The following is a 23,682-nucleotide window of genomic DNA, read 5'->3' as shown; positions in this document are numbered from 1 at the left end:
ATTAGAATTCAATTCATTAACTAATCAAGTATTTTTTGTGCGGATGCTTGTGTAAACATAATAAAATAGTCTTTTTTATTATTTTTTTTAGATTTACCTTAATGCTGAATTGATTGGAGTGTCTACTGCTGTTCAGTTTGTATTGTTTTAGCCAAATTTCTACCACTAAATCAATCACTCAATCATTACTTAAGAACTACACTACCTCTGTAAGACATTCATAACTGTCAATGTGTTTGCCCCCTCAGCGATTTCCAGCATGCCCTGATCTCCCCAGCTTCTAAGATTTAACACAGACACTAGACAAGATGTCAGCTTTTACTAGACTGCAAACACAAACAATGTAATTATGTATGCATTATTCATTGACAGTGTCAGAGCAGCAGTACCAAAGGAGTTACAGTTTGTGAGGAAGATTAATGGTGTTGGCAGTCTGCCTTTCAAACACAGATTTTGATATATATGCCCTCTACTTAAAGGATTTTTTTTTTTTCAAGCTGGGTCTTGTTTTAATAGTTTCAGCCAGTTATTATAAGTTCTTACTTAGCAATTTTCTCTGCTGAGATCTGGGACATGGCAACACTTGTAGCCACAGCTTTCCAGTGGAATCCAATGGGGAAACAAAATGAGTTAAGACAACCAGAAATCCACAACCAATAATCTAATCCACATATTTGGAAGTGTAACCAAAACCGAACACACTTCAAATGTCCATTACAGCTGGCCATTGCATTATATATGTGCACACATGTGTAACTGTAGTAAGTAGGTAGGTCAAAGCTGAAGTATTGCGTAACTCTGTGTGGCCTAACAGTTGTTTAGAGATGACAGTTAAGGGAAAAACTGCCATTCTTACACTTGAAAATTAGTGGTTTATTACTGTAATGTGGTTAAAGATTTGAGTTGTGGGGTCGCCCCACACCCTCCAATTGAAAGCTGTTTCTGACAGAGTCGCATTGTAAATGCAGGCCCTCAAACTCCCTGCAATCTCCCTGCCCATGCAGGATGAAGTCTTCCACTTGCGTTCCAGACCCCATCCCTACCAAGCTGTTTAAATCCTGCTTCCAAAGCCTCTCCCAGGTTACTACTAGTATAATAAACTCCAGTCCTAATTCAGGCATCTTCCCCACAGTTTTCCAGACTTCTATGTTAAAACCTCTCCTCAAGAAATCCCATCTAGATTACTCAGAGCTAAAAACTTACAGAGACATTTCTAATCTACCTTTCCTTGGTAAACTTTCAGATAAAATTGTTTTTAATTTGCTTGTCTATTTAACCGACAGCGGCATTTTAGAAAAGCTCCAATCTGGTTATCGAGCAAACTACAGCACCGAGACAGCCCTACTGAATGTCGTCAATGACCTGAAAATTATTGTGGATGCAAACAATGTGGCTGTCCTTCTTCTCTTAGATCTCAGTGCAGCAGTCGATACAATCAGCCCCAAATTTGGAGACTTGAGAAATAGGTGGGTTTTGTGTATTAGCTTGGTTACATTCGTATTTAACTGGTAGACAGTTTTTGTCAGCATGGGTGTGTATGTATCAGAGACTTGGTATTGAATATGGTATTCCTCAAAGAAGCATTCTCGGCCAAATTTTGTTTTCATTATATATGCTCCCACTGGGAAACATTATTAACCATTACCATGTCAACTACCAAACCATAAGATGATGGTACACAATTGTACATCTCTGTTTCACCAAATGACCCCAATGCACTGCATGCTCTTATTGCCTGTCTAGCTGACATGAATGAATCGATCTATGGTTTGGATGGGTATAAACATTTTAAAACTAAATAAGGAAAAAACCGAGATTCATTTAATAGGACCCAAAGCAGCAAGAATAAAAATGCACTCAATGTTTGGTGGTCTTAGCAAACAGATTAAAACACACACCACAAACTTGGCAGTGAATCTTGACTCCAATTTAAATTGTATTCCTCATTTTAACAAGGTCGTTAAAACATCCTTTATTCATCTCAGGAATATTCCCAAACTCAGACCTTTTTTAACTCACAAAGATGCTGAAATGCTCATTCACGCTTTTATTACTAGCTGTTTAGACTACTGTACCTAAAAAGTCCATAAGAAAACTACAGCTAGTTCAGAATGCTGTGGCCAGAATCCTAACTAAAACAAATAAAATTTAATCATACTACCACACTGCTTAAGACATTGCACTGGCAACCTGTATCTTTTAGAACTGATTTTATAGTTCTTTTACTTGTTTATAAAGCTTTAAATGCCCTTACTCCTGCCTACATCTGAGATCTTTCATTTTATGTTCCAGCCAGATCACTAAGGTCCTCCAAAGTTTATCTTTTAACTGTTCCGAATGTGTCCCATAAAAGTAACGGTGAGGCTGCTTTCTGTGTTTATTCTCCTAAACTGTGGTACACACTCTCTTTTGATACTGGTACTCTCTGGATATTAGAATGGCAAGCTCAATCAGTATTTTTTAAAAGGAAACTAAAGACCTATCTTATGAATCCGGCATTTAAATTAGAGTAATGTTATACCTTAAGTTTTAACCATTGGGTTTCATAATCAATTTTATCCCTTTGGGTCTATTTCATTTTATTGCATTGACTTTTCAGTTTTCACATTTATTTTTATACCATGAGTTTATTTTTTTTATTTTATTTTATTTTATTTTATTTTTTTTTTATGTTTTATTGTTTTATCTTGTTATGTGAAGCACTTTGGGCTGCTTTTTTGTATGAAAGGTGCCTTATAAATAAAGTTGAGTTGAATTAAACAACAACACAACTACTTAAACTAGAAGGTGAAGAGGCTATTTCTCATATAAATAGCCTTTGAATGATATTTTGAGAACATATTTCTTCTTTGTGTGCAGGCTCATTTTACATTTCATTGATGTGGAGTGTGTCATCCTGATTTGCACTGGTTTACCTTGGACAGTATGACTGTAACTTTAACTATTAACCTTGCAGACATCAAAAAGCCCAAATAATGAAGCACAACTGGTGACAACAGTTACAGTTACAGTTACAGTGTAATAATCATGGCTGAGGCTTTACTATAAGTAGCAGTGTAAAGCTCACTATTTCAGAAAGCCTACAACAATCAACATAAGACCACGGTTACCATAAACCAAATATATAATGCATCACTTAGAATTTAAAGTATATAAAGCAAATGTCAGCCAAAAGGAGGTAAGCCTCCACTGTATCCCTGAGTACTTCTTCAGTTGGGCAACTTATAAGTCTAGCCCCAGTTTGTACCTCTCATTTTTTATCATTACATTCAAGTCACAAAACTATGCATCCAATTTTCTGAAAAATAAATACCTAGCATCTTTGAAAAAAAACATAAGATTGTAAGATTGAAGAAATATCTTCAGAGATATTTCCAGGATCTCTTCCAACCATCTAGATTAAAAAATATTCTGCCTGTTGCACAAAAACAAATTTTTTACTCGTCTCTCAAGTTGCGACAATATTGCCTAATAGAGGTTGCTGGAAATGACATATGTCCTTGCTCAGAAGCAAAATATTAACACATTATTTTTCATACAAGTATAAAATATTGGAAATAAACCTCAATATATACCAATCCAAGTAATCATGCAATTTTAATTCTTGGTTCACATTGTACAAACTGAGCAAAGACATATGTCATTTCCATCAACCATCTTTATTTGGCTATTAGGAAAAAGAGGTGCAACAAATTAAAACATTTTTTATCATGCAACAGACAGAATTTTTTTTAATCTAAACTATTAGAAGACTTTTTGAGGATCCTGGAGATACCTTCAAAACAGCAGTAAGTGTTTGGATGCCTAGCTCTGTGACTCAAATGTCGTGTTAACACATGAGAGGCACAAACTGTGGCTACTTTGGGTTGTTCCTCTCTCAGTGCAAAGTAAGAACAGAAAATAGGTCACCCAATTATATCATCAATCAGTTATCATTTCTTTAAACTGTATAATATGAACAAAGAATATGCAGCATACATCCACAAAAGCAGAGGTGGAAAATAGGAAACTAATTGGTTGCATCCTTCCCCTCTCTTCCACTGCATACCTGCGGCAGAATGCACGTCTCTGTGGCAACGACAGCAGACTGAAAGTGTAGCAACAGTGTGTCATTCCTGCCGACGCATCTCACTACGCATGCCAGGGCATCTCCCATAATCACCACCTCCTCATCTGACAGCGGTCTCCTAACAACCACGACATGGACAAACTAAAAAGGGAACGCAAAAAACTACAATGTAAAAGAACTATCTACCACTTCCACCCCCACTAATTGGATTTGTGGGTGATGTTTGCCCGAATCGGACGCATTTCCTACCTGTTTTCTGCTGATCCAGGAGGGAGAGGAGGAGGAGGAGGAGGAGGATCAGGCGCATCAGGATGAAGATATATGCTGCATTTAGAAGATCGGGAGATAAGGGAAATCGAGCTGTGGCAGGGGTCTGGTGCTCCCCCGCTCAGTAACGACCCAGTAACTCAAATGCGTTTATCCACTTTGCGCTACACAGTCACTTTGGGTGCTCAGCTTCTTAAAGGTGAACGAGGCGCTCCATTTTTGCGCAATGTTATCTGAATCTAATTTGAGGGTTTTTGGAGGCATCCTAATAACGTGACTTTGATAACGTTAACCGCCTGTATATGCAGGGTTTTCCCAGTCAGCCTTATAAGCAATGGGGAGTAAGCCACTGTGTGGCTTTGGGGTTGCAACTGATGTTTATTTTTATACTTCATCCATTCATCGTTTTGTCCATACAATGACAGTAAGTAGTAAAAAATGCCCGGGATAATTTCCCACAGACCAAGTGGCATCTCCTTAAGTCTTGTTTTATCTGACCAATAGTCCCAAATCAAAAGATATTCACTTTACGATCACGTATGACGAAGAAAAGCATCAAATCCTCACATCTGAGAGGCAAATATTTGACATGTTTGCGTAAAAAGGATTGGACGGATTATTCAACTATCAATTATTCAACTACTTAGTTATTATTAATCGACTAATCATTGCAGCTCTGAGTGGCGTTATTATCCACCACATCCTATACTTTGTCCCTATTTTAAGTTTCAAAATATAGTTTTCTAATTTTAAGATGCTACAAAGGGTTAGCTAGCACAGAAGCCTCCGTACTTTACATGTTACTTGCAGCGGAGGACAGGTGGCAAGGCCGAAGTTTTGCCAAGAAGCTCAGGCTTATCATTTCACACTCTTTTACACCTTCTAATGGCAGTCATAATAATTCACTTTTTTTCCATTCCTTCTCGTTTGTGACCGTACTTGCCCCATTTTTTTTTTTTTGTCCCAAACAAACCTCAACGTTTGTTTGCTTGTTAGCTAGCTACCTTTAATGCCGCGTTCACGTCATATCGGCTAAACGAGCAGCTCAGTGGTAAAAACGTTCACGCCAGCCTCCCATTTGTTATTTCGAATCGGAAATTTCTTAAGCCGACTGTATCTCCAATAAAGAACTACAGACATGTCAGCAAACAGGTTAGCACTAGGGATAACCACCTTGGAAAATGCGTGAACATTCCCAAGTCGGCATATTGTGCGTTTCTGCCTGTCTTACCATTCTGCCTACGTTGAGGAATGCAGTAGGAATGTTAGCATTAGCTAGCTATGAGCATCTGATTGTCTCAAAGAAAAACTTAAAGCTAAACTTTTAAAACAGAAGACATTTTTGAAAGACATTTCCAATTCCCCAGGGATTCTCTCCTCCTAGTGAAATCAAAAATATTTTGTCTTTTGCTTATTAGAGATGTTTAACTCCTTTCCAAAGTTTTACTCGGTTTCTAAAAGATAATAAAGATGGCTGCCGGAAGAAACTACTGTATCTCTACAATGCACCGTTTACCAACTGTGATAAAACATCAAGGCCACCAAGACAAAAATGAACACATTTCAAATTTAAAAGAACATTAATCAATATAAATGAAGCTGATAAAAAGTTTTTTGTAAGAATACCTTAATTTTTCCCTTAAAAAATTGTTACTTCGTAGTTGAAAAATAATCTTGTCATGACTATCTGGTGTCACTGTTTCTCAGTAATCTAAAACAAATTGTTGGCATTTCTGCAGCCTGCTGCAATTTCTTTTTTTATATTCATTTTATTAGTCACACCAATATATCTTCAATACGCTAATATTAGCCTGTCAGATTTGATGGCCAGCCTCTAATGTAAAGGATAAGAAAAGCTGCGAGACACTGTTTGTAGTTTTGACATTAAGGTGGTTGCATCCAGTAATCACCACGATTTATTTTTATGAAATTATGAACAGAGGTCACATTGTGTGAGTCCCTGCTCTTGCAGGCATTCTGGGCAACGTGGACATACTGGCCAAACAAGCTGAAAACGTTCTGTCAGTGATGAAGAACTGCACATGATAGTTTTAGGTCTTCAACCCAATCTTACTGACAGTCTATTAAAAGCTGGATAAACTGAAAGGGATTTTTTTCTGTCACTACATCCTTGCTTTGAATAACTTATAACTTTTGTACATTTAATATGCTACAATTCACTATACTTGCATAGCACTGGGTCACAGACCCTCCACAGCCAAAATAACAAACATGCCTACTTTTATTCATCCTCTTACCCATTGTGCTTGCTTGTTTGAGGTTGCTTTTGCTGCTGTCATTCTGCAGTGGGCAACATGCAGGGTGCTGAAAATTGATTTACTGGCAGAGATTTAGATTTTTCCATTACGCAGCACACGTGTTGCCAGGGCGGGCTGGTTGGAAACAGCTCTTACTGGTCTATATATTCTTGAAAACACACCTGTCTTTGTTCGGGCAAAACTTGCTCGTTCCAGACTTGCACTGCAGCACACTGAAATGAATTTTGTTGTCCATCATTAGAGTGCGAAGACAAGTCGTATGTTCACTTCACCTGAGCTCCATACTGTATTTCTGTGGTGTCTATCAGCAGATGGGTCGCTGACCTGCTCTCTTACCCAGGCTGGGGTGCGCAGAGGCACAAATGGAGCAGCAGGAGCAGATGGGTGCAAGACGGATGAAAGGAGGATGAGACAGAGCTGTGTGCTTAATATTTAACTAGTGAAGCAGCATGCTGCTCCGCCCAGCAGGGAGGAGGATAAAATCATCACACTGAAGTGACACAGATTATAGAGATGCTGGACACACAGGTGTAAAGTAACTGAGTGTCAGGAACAATACTGCTCAGATTTTGAGTAGTACTGAAGTACTTTTTCTTAAGTACCGCTTTTACTCCACGTTGATTCAGTGGGGAATACTGTACTCGGGTAGGAATAATCCTCACAATTTTGAAAATACCAAAATAAAAGCTTAATTTTAGCTCAGTAATGATGCATTTAAGACTTTGTCTAAAGAGTTTAGAATATTTACTCAAACTGTAAATCTTTCTTTCTTTTCCTACATCTTTCTTTTCTTCATTCCCTCTGCTATCCTTCCTTCCTTGTCCTTCATAGGACAAATGAAACCAACCAAAGGATTATGCGCTGCGTACTTTGGGTAAAATTTCACTGTGATGGCACTGATACAATAGACACAGATGAACTGGCAATTCTCTGACGTATTCATGGTTGTGGTACTTTGCAGTGTTTGAGGGGAGAAGCAGTTCAGTCTGCTGTGCTGGTGCAGCAGTCTGCTGTGAGCAAATGTTTATGAACATTCATTATAGGTTATTTATGTGTTTAATTTGGATGCAAATTAGTGGTAAATTTATAATCGGAAAAAAGAGGTTCTGCAGCAGCGCCCCCAGCCGAGAGTTACCTAAACTGCCAACAAGCAGTTCTCCCTCCTGGGCCCTTGTTAATCAACACACACAGATCTAGCACACACACACAGGGTTTCTCTCTATACTGTCTCCAGACCAGTGGGAACCAGGTTTCACAGACAGAGAATAACATCATGGCTATGGACGTCAGTACCCTATAAATGTCCCTTGGAAAGCCAGGTCGGCCAAATACTAAATTTAATCCACAACAGTCAAACCAGACCTCAATGTCACCCACATTATTAGAAAATAATGTAATGTTCAGCACTGAGTCTCTAGTGACTTCAACTTTCTTCTAAAAAAGTCTCCAACAGGGCTACAATGTCTCTGTATTCCTGTCTACAGTCCAGAGTTTTGTGGACACTTTTATAGTTTAATCTCATGTCTACAGTGCACCCCTCCTTCAAACTGGCTACGGGACTTGAAAAAACGAGGACTGATGCATCCTTATAACAAATGGAGCTCACAGAATGACCCAGTGGAAGATTAACAACATCTTTCCATGGACAGCTAGTTCCAGGGTCATCTGTGGTCAGGACATATGAGATACCATCTTCTCATCGCTCAAACCTGAAACTATAAAGTGCTCCATGCCATTTTATGAACCGGCAGTTGACATTGTTGACATTAAGAATTCTCCTCTTCCTTCAGAGTTGACAGGTGAGAGCGGTATCAATTTTTTTCATCTAGTGAGATCCACCCTTAAGATCTGGTATCAGTTCAGATGCCAATTCAAATTCTTGCCAGTATTTTTGTATTTTCTCCATCAATTCCAGCTTTAAGCAAGACCTTGGTAAAGATGGAGTCTTTCCTAGTTATACTGACTTATCCGCGGAATTTGGACTACCAGCATCTCACCTATTCCGCTGCTTTAAGGTCCGACACTGTGCTGTTTCCAGGTTTTCAACATTCTCCTGTACCCCCTAAGCAGCTTTGAAGATCTCCAAGATGTGCAATCAGTTTTTTATCATTTGTTGAGTGTGCTGCAAGTAAAACGAGGGGTGCATAAAGCGTGAGCTGGGCATTAACTTTGCTAATGAGCGGCGGAAAGGGGCTAATGATAGGACCCGTACAAGCTATTTTTTGTTCCCAACTTGGACTTATACAGTTATACAGTTCAATATCATAAATAGGCTAAACTTTTTTAAAGCTCGACTGTCTGAAATATATCCAGAGGTAGAAGACAGATGTGGTCATGCCTGTTCATGCATCCTAAGTCATGTTTAATTCACGTTCAATGTTATACAATTTTTGTCATGACTATGTTGAGATTATGTCTAAAATATTTAAGACTAACATTAAGAACGGCCCTTTTCCTATGGTATTTCAGGACCAGAACCCATTCAATTCCAAACAGGTAGCCATTTTAGCCATCACATGTGCTTTAGCAAGACATTGTCTTTTTTATAAAACTGGGAAAAAAAATAAAAAGTTATGAGCTTACAGGGAGCTCTGAGAAAGTCTTTGGTAAAGGGCCACCTTTTATAACTTACTTCAACTCACCACAAGACTAACGCCTCCGCCAAACAGCCAAGTTGCATGTTACATCCATGTCTGTCCAGACTCATATAAAATATGTAGTGAAGACTTTGAAGGAATTTAATAAAGGTATTGGGTGTATTTTAACATAATTAGCGTACTGTTTCTGAGTTATTGCCAAAAACATGTTTTGTGAGGTAGCAGTGAGCTTGACCTTTGCCAACCAAATTCGAATCAGTTCATCCTTGAGTCCAGGACAACGTTTGTGCCATATTTGAAGACATTCCCTCAAGGTGTTCCTAAGATATCGCGTTCACGAGAATGGAGCAGAGGGACGGACAATCTGAAAACGATGTATCTGGCCACGGCTGTCGCCAGCGTGGAGGCATAAAAATCTTCTCATCTAACTTCGCGAGAAAATGCAATGCACAATATCAAACCATTCCTTTAAAGTCATTTATTGCTGCTGAAGTCTTTTCCAATCCATTTTGTTGTATTTTTTCCTTGATCTTGTGATTAAATAACGTTACGTGAGTCTTTGCAAACCAGATGGACAAAGGCAAACACATTTTTTCATACAGTATTTGCAGCAAAGTCCATCTGCAGTATCCCACAGACATGATGTGTCTCTCCTCGTCATACTGAGGTTTGACGGTGCACAAAGAAAAAAACATGTTCATTCTCAGTCACCTTTGATTTATTCCATTTGTCAGTTAAAATAGTACATTATCCATTTGTTGCTCTTTTTATTACAGAATCCTTTTGTCCTTAGGGTACAGCAGCTCAACAATCCATTTCACCTTTTAAATGTCTTTTCAATTGTCAAAGGATTCCCAATGCAATGAACAGAATAGGTTTATCTGTTAAATTCAAAATTGTGTATAAGCACAATAGGCCAAATTGGTTTCCCAGTTATGAGCCGAAGCAATAATTACTCTGGACTAAGTTCACCTCAAAATCCACCTTGAAGGGAAGTAGCTTGCATAATTTTAATAATTATGCATAATAAAGAAAAACATCCATTGGTAATATTGACAGCTAGACAGTTCCCGGGAATCTTCATTTCCAAGTTACTGACTGATTTACTGACTGAAAAAAAAAAATCTTTAAATCTGAGGTGAAAGAACCTTTGGCTCTTCTTTCAGGGTGGTTCAATGCCTGGTTTTCCCTCCATCAAACAATCCCCACTTTCCATGGCCAACCACTTCACACTTTCATACTCACTCATCTGTCCAGCTGGTTTGTTCATCTGCTGTGTATGAACAATCCTTCTGTTCTTGATGTGCATCCACTTTTAGTTAAGATTGTAAATCTCTTCCTTGTCCAGAATAAATTTTCAACAACGCATTGTGCTTCCTTTTTATAGGCAGTACAAGGGAAAGAAACTGCATCAGGGAGGAAAGTGAAAAAATCTCAAGTCATCTGCAGCCATGGTAATTTTGTGCCTGAAGTCGTCTTGAGAAATTTCAATAAATGTGTGATAGTGACTCTATGTATTAACAGTTGTGAACTTGACAGACAAGCCTGCTTTGCATAAGGATTTCCAAAAAAACATCCAAACACATGCCATACTATACATCAGTGGATGGGGCTATGAGATTATAGTAGGCAAAAAAAAAACTTTCCGGGAACCTCGGATACATCTGAGACACATGTTGAAGGTAAGATCCTAGGATGGCTTCACTGCATTTATGCTTCGGCGGTTGTTGGCAGAACTTTCACAAACAGAGTTTTGGTGTCTAGAGATTTTACCGATGAATCAGCTGGCAACTCTGAAAAACATAGAGAAACAAAGAGTTACATAGTATGCTTGATTGGTACTAAGCAATCACAAAAGACCACAGTTTAAAAAAAAATCTAAAACCCTAACTCCAAGGGAAGTTAGTTTAATTTAGTCAAGAGAATCCAAAAAACCACTTTGTGTCATTAAGGAAAATTTTGTGAATTTTTCATCAATAGTGCACAATTTTATTGCATCCAAATAGTTGTTCCAATATATTGTGGCAATTTATTGAAATGCATGATGGGTAAATAGGTTTAGGTCAAAACCAAAAACTGAAAAATCCTGTAAATTTAATAGAAAACAGGCCTTTTTCAGGGAGTAAGAAATTGGTTAACTTACAGCTTTCCTGCAGCAGTGTAAGTAAATAAAGCCCTGAAAGTTAACACAAAAAATTCCTACACGTCCCTCTGTTTGTACAAAGGCAGTGTTGGAACAGACTGTGTTACTACACCCTCTAATGCATTATTAGGACAATGCTGTACTGCAGGAAGTAGTACTGTATGTTGCTGTTGCTGGTGAGAGAAGGGTAGGTAACGGAGGAACACACTGGTTGTTCAGAGTTTCATTCTACAGCAAGATAATGACCCGGATCTTCAGAAGAACAGAACCAGATGGCAGCTTCACAAGACGGAAGACCAGCACAGTCTCCACACTTACAAACCCATGGAGCTGGTTTGGGATGAACTGGACAGAAAGTGAAAGCAAAGCAAACCACAAGTTCAACACGTTTGTGGGAGCTTCTGCAACACTGTCGGGAGGAACTTTCTGAACAATGTTTCATTTCCATTGTAGAAAGAACGTCGCCAGTGTGTTCGGCTGCTGGACGAGTTAAAAATTTAGATTGAATTTAGTTCAACAAGACGATTCCATGATTCCTTGTTTTTAAAATCTCCAATTGTTTATTTGTTCTGTGCTTTAATTCCAGAAACACTGAGAGACTGAGTTACATAAATTTAAATAAAAGCTAGAAAAATGGAAGTGTTTCAAAACTTCTGACTGGTAGTTTAAAAAGTAAAATTGGAGCAAAAAAGTAGCCATAACAATTAATCACTCAATCGTTGAAATGAAAATATCTGAACATCTCAGTTCAAGGAAGAAAAATAAAATCCCTCAACACCCTGGCTAGGATAAGACATTTTAAAACATTATTCCTAGAATTTCTAACCTTCTTTGGAAACTATTTTTCTTAGGAGTGACATGTTAGATGATGAAGGTAGGAACTATCAATCTGATTTTCCCCTCACTGTATATCAGCCAAGAATTACTGGCCTTAAATCAGTTAAAGCCCCAGTCGGAGGGGATTTATTTCTCTTGGGGAGGTGGGGTGATTTTAATATTACCTGTTCTGGTCAGTGATTTTAATCCTGTCCAGAGCATGCATGTCTGGAGCACTCCCTCCCCCATAATAATGACAGCTGAAATTATCTTCTTTTTTAAAGTGAAGTTGCTGGTCTTCCGGTAATTTAATCCTGTCCAGAGCGTCGTCCTTGCATTTTAAAGTGAATCTCTGAGGGGTTCTTTTTCTGAGGGAAGAGCTTCTCTCTTTCTCCAGCATTTTGCTAGCTCAGTGTGAACTTTTTTTTTTGTGTGAAAACTGAGGAAGCCGAAAACTTTTTCGCTAATCTGATAGACGGAAACATTTGAACCAATATAAAGGCCTCTTTGCAGACCAATATGATGACAGAAAAAAATTAAGCAAACAAGAGACCTATACCCTGTATCCTCCTTAATGGGCTGTTGCAATGTCAGGTACAGGTAAGTACTGCTACTTTCTTTAAAACCCTGCTGTTAGCCTGTATTTGTTTACATTTTTGTGAAATTGGTGCCATTAAAAGTATGCCAAATTAGCTATTAGCAGTTCTTGTTTATAATGTACCCATGCATGTACAGAGAGCTGTCACTGGATTGCTTTGTTACTGAAGACAACTTAAAAATGTGATGATTCTCAGGCAAGTTCTGAGGCATCTTTTTTTATGATTTCCAAGCAGATTTATGGACATTCATTTGTGTTTATTGGCTTTCTCTCTTGCTTTGTCCTTCTGAACATGCATGTCTATTACAGACCATATCCTGTAATTTTGTTAAGTCCGGAACGAGGACTTAAATTACCAGCATGATGATATCCACCAATCGTTTCATCTTACCTTGGGTGAGGTCCTGGTCCAGATAGAGTTTGAGCCATCTGCTGCGAAGGCCAAAAACCTTGGCAGCCTCAGACAGCAGGCCTGAGTAGTCAAGCCCATTCTGGCCCACTGGGTTCACCAGCAGGAGGGTTCCCACTTCTCCTGTCTGGCATTCTAGAGGAGGGAGGACGAGCGTTGGAAGAAAAGTGAAGTGAACAAGACAGACTTTACTTCTTCTATAAGTTAAGATATGATTGGCTTGTTAGTTTGGTTTGTTCACAAGTCCCGGGAAAGCATGTGATCAAGCCTAAGCCTAACAATGGAAAGAGGGAGGAGACAGAGAGGAGGAAGACAGATCAAAAAGAGAGGACGGGAGAGAGAGTCTGGCTGATCAGTTTGTGAATATAGGGGTAGAGGGGCAAGGTGAACAGTGTTAGGTGTGAATGACTTAAAGGATAAGGCTGGATTACAGCAAATTTTCTTTACTGCAATGAACTCTGGAATCAACACACAATGAGTGTAGGTGATTCCACTGGAGGCAATGGACTAAGTACAAATTTACTTAAAAAGTACTGATTTAGCTTTGCAATCCCGCAACACTGTCAGACCCACGATGAACAGTTTCAGAAAAATGATCAAAATCACTGCAACATATCTAAAGATGTTGTCATTTTAATTCCACATATTTTTTTCCTTATCAAAACCGGGCACCTACATTACCCACAATGCAGCTCTAGCATCAGCTCTAGGTAGGAGATTCAGGTCTGTTATTCCAGTAGTACCTAATGTAGCCTCGAGCAGCTAGCCCAAAGCAGAAAAGAGGAGAGGGCTACAGAGGTCTGGTAAGCTCTCTTCTTTCTTACTCCACACCCCCAGATTTTTCTTTTAATTTTCAAGCTTGTAGTCTTCATCACCAAACGACTTTGCGCAGCTCCCTCTGGAGCCACAAAAGCCTTTATACAACTCTTTCACATATGTAACACTCCCCAAGACCTGTAAACAGACGCCGATGTGTAAAATTGGCACAGTTCCTATTTTAGTTTTGTATTTAGGTACAATTTTGGAATTGCTTGTAGTTTACTTTATACTTCAACTCCACTACATTTCAAAGGCAACTATTGTGCTTCTTATTCCACTGTATTTGTTCTACACTTCAGCTTCAGTTAACGAATTTCACACTAAAAAAAAAAAGACTACAGCTTTGGAAAATACCCACTTGATTTGTCTCGCTAAGACAGCTGAAGCCTGATATTGGCCTCAGCTGAACTTTAGACTGCATTTTGCGCTGAAAGAGGACTGTGTTTTGTCCCCCATCACTTACATTGACATTACATGAGGGAAGAATTTCCAGGGCCCGTATGGGCAGGAAGAATAAGTACGAGTATGGTTGCTACTTTTACTTAAGTAAAAGATCTTAGTACTTCCTCCATCACTGAATGAATACACCGTGAAGGGCAGACATCAATGCAAAGACTTGGAGGTGCTGATTCATGTTTACCCAGCTTCATAGTTAGTTCTGGTACTTATCTTTATCTGCTTTGGAAATGTACAGTGTTACAGTTACTGTTACAGTGTTATTAATGTGTCAAAAGCAAAGGGTCAAATCCGTTGCAGCCATAATGCTGTATGCATTAAGTTGAATAAAGCTTTGACTACACAGACAAAACTTGTCGGCAGGGTGCATTAATTGTTAGTTTTGGTCTTTTCAGGGGATTCGTTCATTATAATAACAAGATAAAATAACGCCAGCCTAATCCTTTAAAAGTGATAAGGACTGACTTATTAGTGGTGCATGATTATATGTGTGTGAAGGTGTTTCTCACCAGCTGGCTGTGCGTTGCAGAGCACCAGGTTAACATAAGGGCACAGGAGGGAGTCGGTGCTGGGGACAGAGCCAGGGGAGGAAGAGCCTGAAGTCGCTGACAAAGTTTTACCACTCAAAGCCTGGAGGTCCGTTTTGCTGGTCAGCTCTGAAATGAACACACAAATGCACACACAAGGATGTGTAGACGACAGAGTTTTATCATTTCACCTGGGTTACCACAGAGCCCCCTGAATCAAACAAAATCATATTCTTTTTACATAATATTTTAATTATTTAAAAGTTTTATTTTTTCTATGTATTCAGTTATATTTTGGACCTGTCTGAAAACCTTTTACTGCATTTTATCAGTTCATAGGTAACTAAAATAATTTTTTTTTTTAAATATAACAAACAGTTGAGTACTTCAGTCTTTACACGAGATAGCAGGAAGACGGTGGCGATAAGCAACAGCCACTAAAGTAATATGGGATGGCAGATGTTTCTACTCTAACAGTGATCTGTTGGTCTCACACAGTAGATGAGAAACAGTTGGATTTATGTCTTTCTGAGTCAGATCAATTCTCACCAGTCCCACCGTTGAAGAATCTGAGCTCGGTGTTATTTGTTCCAAAGATGATGCTGCACACTTTCTTCAGCTTGTCCACGCCTAGTCTGTTATCTCCTTTGGGGTTTTCCAACAACACCACCCCCTCTGAACAAGAAACCAGTCAGAAAATTACCAATGTGCAAAACAGCTCACAGAGTGAATTACAGGCAAGGTGACTGAACCCATCCTATACATGCAAGGCCTCACAGACTTTTGAAGTTCCTTCCAAACTTGTAAAAAAAAAATGGAGTTGTACACATCGTATTATCTCACCAGTCGGAAGATGATCAGTTTTCTCCACATTGCAAAATAACCTAAAAGCCACTTCTTTTGACAGTTTTAACATATTCTTGTTAGAGCTTTTCTAGCTGGAAAAACAGACCTCCCTTTTGGCCTCCCCATGTGCTACCTTGTTCTTTGTTGTTGACCTTCACCCTGAGGTTCACATAGGTGCAAGCGGGTCCATTCAGAGGGGCCCGCGGGGCTGAAGATCCCTTTACAATGGTTAACTCCAAGTCTGAGCCCTTCAGCTGCAACGAGGAAAAAAGGAGCATGAAAGAGGGAACGAGACAGAGGGAGTCACACACTAACGTTTTACTGTTTAATCTTTACTCAAGTGTCCTTTAATCCGAAAATCAAATTGTGATTCGTGAAAAAACGTAGCCAGCTGGAGAGATAATGCAGGCATCACGAGAATGAGAAATTGTAAAGACTGAGAAGAGGGAAAAATAAAAAATAAAAAAGCAAATTCCATCCTCACAAGGTCTTAAAAACATACTTATTTCACGTATATTCCATGATTCTTAAGCAAGTGCAGTTGTCCTTGCCTTAGCACTTCGGAGTACACTTGGGATTTCACACCAAATGATCATTCACACTTCATGAAACACTAAACTTAAACTGAACTTGCATTATAGTGGAGGAAACAATAGTCCCGCTTGCCTTCAGGTATCTTTTCATACCTGAGTCTTTTCCTCTATGATGACACTGGCAGTGTTGGGGAAAGGGAAGGGCAGAAGTGGAGCCTTGGTGGTAGCCAGGATAAAGTCAGTGTGAGCCTGGATCACAGAGTCCAAATACTCCCCCTCTGGCTGGCAGCGGTAGTACACGGTTATCTCGTCTGACGGCACCAAATGGCCCTAAGGCAAGAGATTGAGACACCCGTAAAATATTTTATGTACACAAATATCAAGTGCAAAAGTTTTCAGAAATTAATTGAAAGTGTCTGTTTTTGCAATAAATGCAAGTTTCTATGGTATCAACTGCGGAGAGGGGAAAAAAAACAGGGATGATGAGCCATAAGTGAGTAAATATGTTAAAAGTACTACTTGAATAACTTTTCAAATAATAACACAAAATAATCTGCCATGGTTTAGAAAAAAACCTGTTGTCTGACTAAAACAGATGACTGCCAAGGACACAAAGAATCCCAATTTTGCAACAAGCAATTCTCTTCATAGCTTTTTTTCTCCTCTATAAGAAAGATGGAAGAAAGGGGGTATGGGATAAACAGAATGGAATGGTGGACAAAAGAAGAGAAGGTAGAGATTATAGAGCAGAAAACAGACAGTATAAGAACAAATAAAGGCAGAAGGGAACATGGGGAGATTTTTTTTTTTTTATATTGGATGAAAGCCCATCTATTTTGGCATTGAGTACTGCCAGCTTCCTCTAACCTTCACACATTCAAACACATTGATCTCATCCTAATCTGCAGTGTACAGCCGTGCACACGTGTGCACAGCCACACACACATATTTTGACGGTCTAGTACACACACACACACACACACACACTCCAATTGCAGTATCTGGCTCAAGGGCAGAGGAATAACGTTAGCTAGATACAGAGGAGCAGTCAATCAATGGAGGAAGGTTTATAGGCTTTTCCTGCCAAGTCAAGGTAGTGACCCTCCCCCGAAGGGGCTAGTACAGTGTGTGTGTCTGTGTGTGTGAGCGTGTGATCGTCTGTCTGTCTGTGTGTATATGTGTGTGTGTGTGTGTGTGTGTGTGTGTGTGTGTGTGTGTGTGTGTGTGTGTGTACACCTCAGATAGAGCTACAGAGAACTCCAGATTTTGAGCAGTCCAGTAAAAAAAAAAAGGAAATGCTGACCCCTGTTTCTCAACCATGCATATGCTCACAAAAAAAAAAAAAAAAAACAAACACCAGCAGCCACGTAAACACTGATCAAGACACACAAGCACACCCACAAACTACTACCAAACATGTCAAAGAATTGTTAAAAATTAATTCCCATCCCCGGGGTGGAAAATTCCTAACAGATCTCAGTTTGAAATAACTGGAGGAATTTAGCTTGGCCGAGAGCCAGTGCGCACCACTGCTATAGGGGGACGGAAAAAACTGTTTGTTGCTCGTGAAAACAAGGGGCTGTTGGCTAATCCGTCTTTACTCCCCAGACCACTTCAAAGCCCCAACATTAGAATCTGAAAGGGGCCAGACTGTAATTAAGCTTCCATTAAGCCTGCCTTATGATGGAGAAACTTCTAACTGTGACGCTGCAGTGGAAAGATTTCAAAACTGCCCTGACAAAATTAGCATGGGACATAAAGTGGAGGGGGAGGGGGGTATAACAAAAAAATAAAGAAACTCTTCTTTATTTGGGGCTGCAGCTAACACTTAGATTCATTATTGATTACTCTGTCTATATTTTTCAATGAATCAATTAATAGTTTATAAATAACGATGAAAAAAAATGCCAGAAAAGAGTGAAAGAACTTTTTCATAGCTTCCCAGAGCACAACATGAAACCTTCAAACTACTTTTTTGTCTGACCAATGGTCCAGTATGGACCCCTGTAACTGACAAAATGTAATAACAGGTTAAAAGTATTACTGAATAAATCAATGAATAATGCTGTTTGTTAAATTATTAAAATTTTAGTGTAAAAAGAAAGATTTATAGTTTTCCTTTAACACCATTTGATAAAATCAATTTATCTTTCAGTAGCTCATTTTGTTTTTCCAACTCAGTCATTTTTCTATTTTTTTAATTTATTTTTTAATTTGTTGTGGTTTTGTTCCCTTTTTAATAATTTATCTATTCCCTGCTTTCCCAATGCAACGTTTTCAAATTTTTTTTTTCTCTACAGTTCCAATTTTCCTAATCCATATATGATAATGAAACAGGTGTGTCACATCTGTGAAGCTGTAAACTAAGATTCTTTGCGATTTTTGCTTAATAAATTACTTAATTTATGACTTAAATGATTAATTTAAATTGTTGTGGATTAATCTTCTGTTGCTTGACTAATTGATTAATCGCCTTTCAGCACTACTATCTTTATAAAAATATATTAAGGCAGCGAGTGCGGTAAGTATAGTGGCAGGATGAGGATGTTTAGGGTTCAAGAAGACTGGTAACAAAAATAGTGTTGTTTACGGACGCAAAACAAGGGAAACTTCGTCAAAAACTTCTAGTGTTTTCTACTGTATTTTGTTGTGTAGTTCTTATTCTAGATACTTGCAATGTCGTACAACTCTGCCAGGAGTGGATGTGCATGTTGCTATGAATATTGAAAATAACACACAGACACCAGCTAACACTGGGTATCTTTTTTTCTGTCACACTGTGTCATTTTCCTTCTCTTTCGCAGTCAATGTGCTTTCTCCTGCTTAACTGTCATACATTACTCACTGTGTAAGCAACAGCCTTGGAGAATATTTTATCTTCAGGCACAACTCATGTAACTAAGTGGCATGTTTTGCTCACCCTGGCACAGCCCTGATTACATGTATTGGCAAACTGCTTCAACTGTGTCAGATTCTATTCATTACACACTGGATTGCAAAATTCAGTAGTTGTGTGTTATGTGTCACTCTACTTTCCAGAGCTAGTAGTGCTCCTGAAATAATTGCCCCACCTTCTTGCGTAGTTTCTGAATGCGGTTGATGACCTCTCGGGCAACGCCCTCATCCACCATGGACTGGTCTGGGGAAACATCCAACAGCACCAGGACCTAAAAGACAATAAAGCCCATGGGGAGAAGAGGAGAGTGTAAGATTAAAATTATCTGACAATTATGATATGATTTTCTGCTAATTTTGACAAAAATTATACAATTATACATACTCATACAACCCTCAATTCATTTACATTTATAAGTCTTCACTTTTCATATTGTAATCTACATACACTACTGGTTTTAGAACACCCTAGTTTTTCAAGTTTTTATTGAAATTTCAGCAGTTCAAGTCCAGTGAAAAACCTTAAATCGAACAAACGTAAGCTGTAAACTGCCCCAGGTAAAAGTTTAGGTCAAAACCGAAAACTGAAAAATTCTGTAAATTTAATAGAAAACAGGCCTTTTTAAGGGGATTAAGAAACTGGTTAATTTACAGGTTTCCTGCAGTAATGGAAGTAAATGAAGCGCTGAAAGTTAATGCAAACAATTCCTACAGGTCCCTCTGTCTGCACAAAGGCAGTGCTGGAAAAAACTGTGTTGCTTCACTCTCTGATGCTTTATTAGGACAATACTGTTATGCGGGAATTAGTACAGTATATTGCTATCAGAATGATGAATGGCTTCACATGGTGGAAGACCAGCACAGTCTCCAGACTTAAACCCCATGGAGCTGGTTTTGGATGTACTGCACAGAAGGTGAAAGCAAAGTGACCTATGAGTGCATCACATTTGTGAGAACTTCTGCAACAGTGCTGAATGAGTCAAAAATGTAGACTGAATTTAGTTAAACAACAAGATTCCATGATTCCTTGGTTTTAAAATCTCCAATTGTTTATTTGTTCTATGCTTTGATTTCAGAAACACTGTGACATCAAATTATGTAAATTTTAACAGCTGGTTAAATTGAGGTGTTCTAAAACCAGTAGTGTATGTATATGATGGCAATGAAATTCTAAATCAAATTTATAGAATCTTGGCAATTAATTATTAATTATGATTAAATTTAAAAAATATTTGTATTAATCTATTCAAAATTGGGTTCCCACATTCAAGTAGGTCTATAAGGGTGAAATTATTCAGCCTGTATTTGAACACAAATATCGATTTTTCATAAGGATATTAACTTTTAATATTTAGGCAAAAAGAAATACAAAATATTGAAGCGTAGACTTGTTTTTTATTTTTATTTCCTTGTAAAGATTTTTTTTTTGGCATGTTGCCTTTATTAGACAGTAGACAGTCTAGAGTGAGACAGGAAACAAGGGCAGAGAGAGAAAGATGGTAAAACACACAACAAAGGTCCTTCAGCCAGGAATTGAACCAACGTTGTGCTTGTGATGTACACGCCTTGACCATAGGCCACCGGAAACCCCGAGACTTTTATTTTTAAAAATAATCCCGTCTCTTTCAAATGTTTACCTGTTACTGTAACAACATCAATGTGGTGGAGTTTTAAAAATCAAAAAAGTTTAATTTACTCTAATCATACACACCCCACAATTGCTCCAATTAGCAGTTGACAGAATAGTATCAGAGAAAGGCAGGATTTCAAATGAGAAGAAGATGTTATGGTATTATTCATCCTCTGATATCATCAGTTTACTGTAGCCACTGAACCAGCCTTCAGCTCAGTGGGAGCTGATTAACATCCAGAGATGATAAGAGCAACCTTAAAGAAATATCTGTTGTCCAAACATTTATAATGTGTAAAATTAAAAAAAAAAAAAAAAAGACCAAGCAAGCAGCAATAATGACAATATTGTAGTCTGTGTGAGTCACTAAAGTAAAATGAGTGTCATGTTGTGCAGGGCTGAGCTGATGCCAGCCCTGAAAACTTTACCATGGGAAGGGGAAGGAAAGGAGATGACAGGGTGACAGAGAATAGTACACAAAAGCTAAAGAGATACAGAATGAGAGGAGAGCGAGAACAGAGACCCAGACAGATGGGAGCTGGAGAGCCGGTGCGAGCGAGAGTAGCAGAGAATTAAAAAGCCAGCTCAGTAAACTGGTATTAAGGTGCAGCCGTGTGGCATGTATACGGCTGGAGGAGCACTGATTAGAGAGGGCCTGTGGGAACCACACACATGCTGGATTCCACTTAGCCGTGAAATTATTTCATACATCACACTCACAATAAAGGCACATAGATGCATTTACGGTATATGGCAGCTTTGTGAAGGAGCTGCAGCAGAGCAGCATTTGTTTTATGTAGAACCAGTTATATTACACATTGTAGCTCAATCTACACAACAGCAGTAGGTAATGTAGTAGTGGAGGTGTGTGTGCGTGTGTGTTTATTTCTGTACCTTTACATGTGTGTTCATAAATGACTAAAATTGTTTAATAGTAATTATGTTTATCATTCATTTTTACATTTTTACACACACAAAAAAAAAAGCAAGATACAATCCACAATCATTGGTTAAGAGTATTAACAAACAACTAAAAGATATAAGATAAAATATGTAACTGTCTTCATTTTTAAAAAGAAAAATGAGGTGACTGCTACCAGATTAAAGGAACAGTTCCACCTTTTGGGAGATACGCTTTCTTGCTGAGAGTTAGATGAGAAGAACCATACCAACCTTATGTCTTTACTCTAAATATGAAGCTACAGTCAGGATATGATTACCCAAGCCTAGCATGAAGGTTGGCTGGTAACCTTAAAATTATGACAAGACTCTGGGAAGTTGCTGCTGTATCTAATGGGAACACAACTGTGTTTGCATTTCGAGTGGAACTTACCTGTGCGTCAGAGTGCGCTTCATACTGTGCAGCTGAGTCTGAGCTCTGGTTGAAGGTGTACATCAGCCTCAAGTCGTCCTCGTGAAGCTCGTGGCCATCCACCATGATGGATCCTTAAAATTATCGCAACAACAAGACAGAATTAATAACCATAGTTGTCGCCATGAACATAAAAATAGAAACCATTATATGGCAGTAGAAAAGTGACATCCAACAGAGTGCTTTTAATATAATAAATATGATGTTCATACACAACTCACCACTATGGAACCCTACTATCAGTCCATATTACTGAACTAATTTAAATTATACAGCCTATACAAGCTGCACCAGGGGGCAGGAAAAGATGCAAACCATATTTAATATAGACTCATTAAAAACAGTCTATTTTCAAAAATAATAAGATTTTCCTTTTGGGTTGGGATATTCTTGGTAAAAGTCATGTACATCAAAATGATCTACAGAGCAAATTATGAAAACTACTCCAGTACAAAGCCAGTTGGATGTTGAATGATATACAGTATAATTAGGAAAATATTTGAACTGTTTTCTTGCTTTGCATTATAATTACTACAATTTGAACAAAATTCCAGAGCCTGAGAAAAAAACAAACATATAATGTATGTAAATTACAAACCTGTGTCAAACAGTATTTGTGAATTTGGGATTTAGTCTTAGTATCTGAGCAAACAGTTGAAGTTTGCTACATAGGGATGATATACAGAAAGTAAGTTATCAACAATATTCATATGCCTATGCATTTCATATGCGTTCCTGAGAAAATCTACAAGGATCCTGAATTCTCGCAAACAGAGATATCTATATTTCTATAAAACTTTCAGATCATAAATCTAATAACAGATAATGGACATTTTAGGGGAGAAAGAAAAGCCATGGCATCATGCTTACCCATTATCATTAAATCAATGACGATAAAACAATTTAGCTCCCCACTATCCTCCTAATTAAATCTGAATAAATTGCCAACTGATTATATAAAAATTAGTCTATATGGCAGGGTTCGTCTCTTGAGAAGGATTCTAGAAGAGGTTTCAATTACACCCAGTTATACCAAATAAAGTGCTCTTTTAACTTGCGTGCACACTGAGGCTTTGTTTTGAATTAGCTGGAGTCTGGACTGGTATTTGCTGGCATTTACGATTTCTTAAATTGCAGTCTTCCCAGCCACATCTACACAAGATCTTAGCCTTTAAACAATACAGCAAACCCAATCTAGTCAGGTTTATATCTCTGTTTTGCCAGTGGCAGCAATTACCCACGTCTGTGTTCTGACTAAAAACCATGACCATGTTCTTCTCTCCTCTTCACACCTGCACACCAAGAGGCTCGGTGAAACGGTCACTCTGATCCCCTATAATCCTAGATTTCCACACGTTGATTTCCTTTGTCCCTCCCTGCCTCTCTGATCTTTTCTACCTTCTCTTCTACCCCATTAAAATGATGG

General features: G+C 38.4%; 1 protein-coding gene and 1 long non-coding RNA gene across 4 annotated transcripts in view; both read right to left on the bottom strand.

The window, feature by feature from the left end:
* The window catches only part of LOC120783265, a 58,974-nt gene extending 53,305 nt beyond the window's left edge, over positions 1 to 5,669 (bottom strand). The window contains exons 1-3 of the long non-coding RNA XR_005706319.1: positions 5,568 to 5,669; positions 4,319 to 4,393; positions 4,049 to 4,210 (exon numbers count right to left, since the gene is read on the bottom strand). This is a non-coding gene — a long non-coding RNA (uncharacterized LOC120783265). The remainder of the gene's footprint in view (positions 1 to 4,048; positions 4,211 to 4,318; positions 4,394 to 5,567) is intronic.
* Positions 5,670 to 9,912: 4,243 nt separating this feature from the next.
* The window catches only part of iars1 (isoleucyl-tRNA synthetase 1), a 55,892-nt gene continuing 42,122 nt past the window's right edge, over positions 9,913 to 23,682 (bottom strand). For all 3 annotated transcript variants that reach the window (XM_040159433.1, XM_040159431.1, XM_040159432.1), the window contains exons 27-34: positions 22,218 to 22,330; positions 19,431 to 19,526; positions 16,513 to 16,689; positions 15,960 to 16,080; positions 15,530 to 15,655; positions 14,963 to 15,109; positions 13,161 to 13,313; positions 9,913 to 11,005 (exon numbers count right to left, since the gene is read on the bottom strand). In XM_040159433.1, the coding sequence (XP_040015367.1) occupies positions 10,923 to 11,005; positions 13,161 to 13,313; positions 14,963 to 15,109; positions 15,530 to 15,655; positions 15,960 to 16,080; positions 16,513 to 16,689; positions 19,431 to 19,526; positions 22,218 to 22,330 (1,016 nt within the window). In that variant the 3' untranslated portion in view covers positions 9,913 to 10,922. The remainder of the gene's footprint in view (positions 11,006 to 13,160; positions 13,314 to 14,962; positions 15,110 to 15,529; positions 15,656 to 15,959; positions 16,081 to 16,512; positions 16,690 to 19,430; positions 19,527 to 22,217; positions 22,331 to 23,682) is intronic.

Source organism: Xiphias gladius, chromosome 21 (genome assembly GCF_016859285.1).
Source record: "Xiphias gladius isolate SHS-SW01 ecotype Sanya breed wild chromosome 21, ASM1685928v1, whole genome shotgun sequence".
Taxonomy (NCBI): Eukaryota; Metazoa; Chordata; class Actinopteri; order Istiophoriformes; family Xiphiidae; genus Xiphias; species Xiphias gladius.
This window is presented reverse-complemented; position numbering and strand designations above follow the sequence as displayed.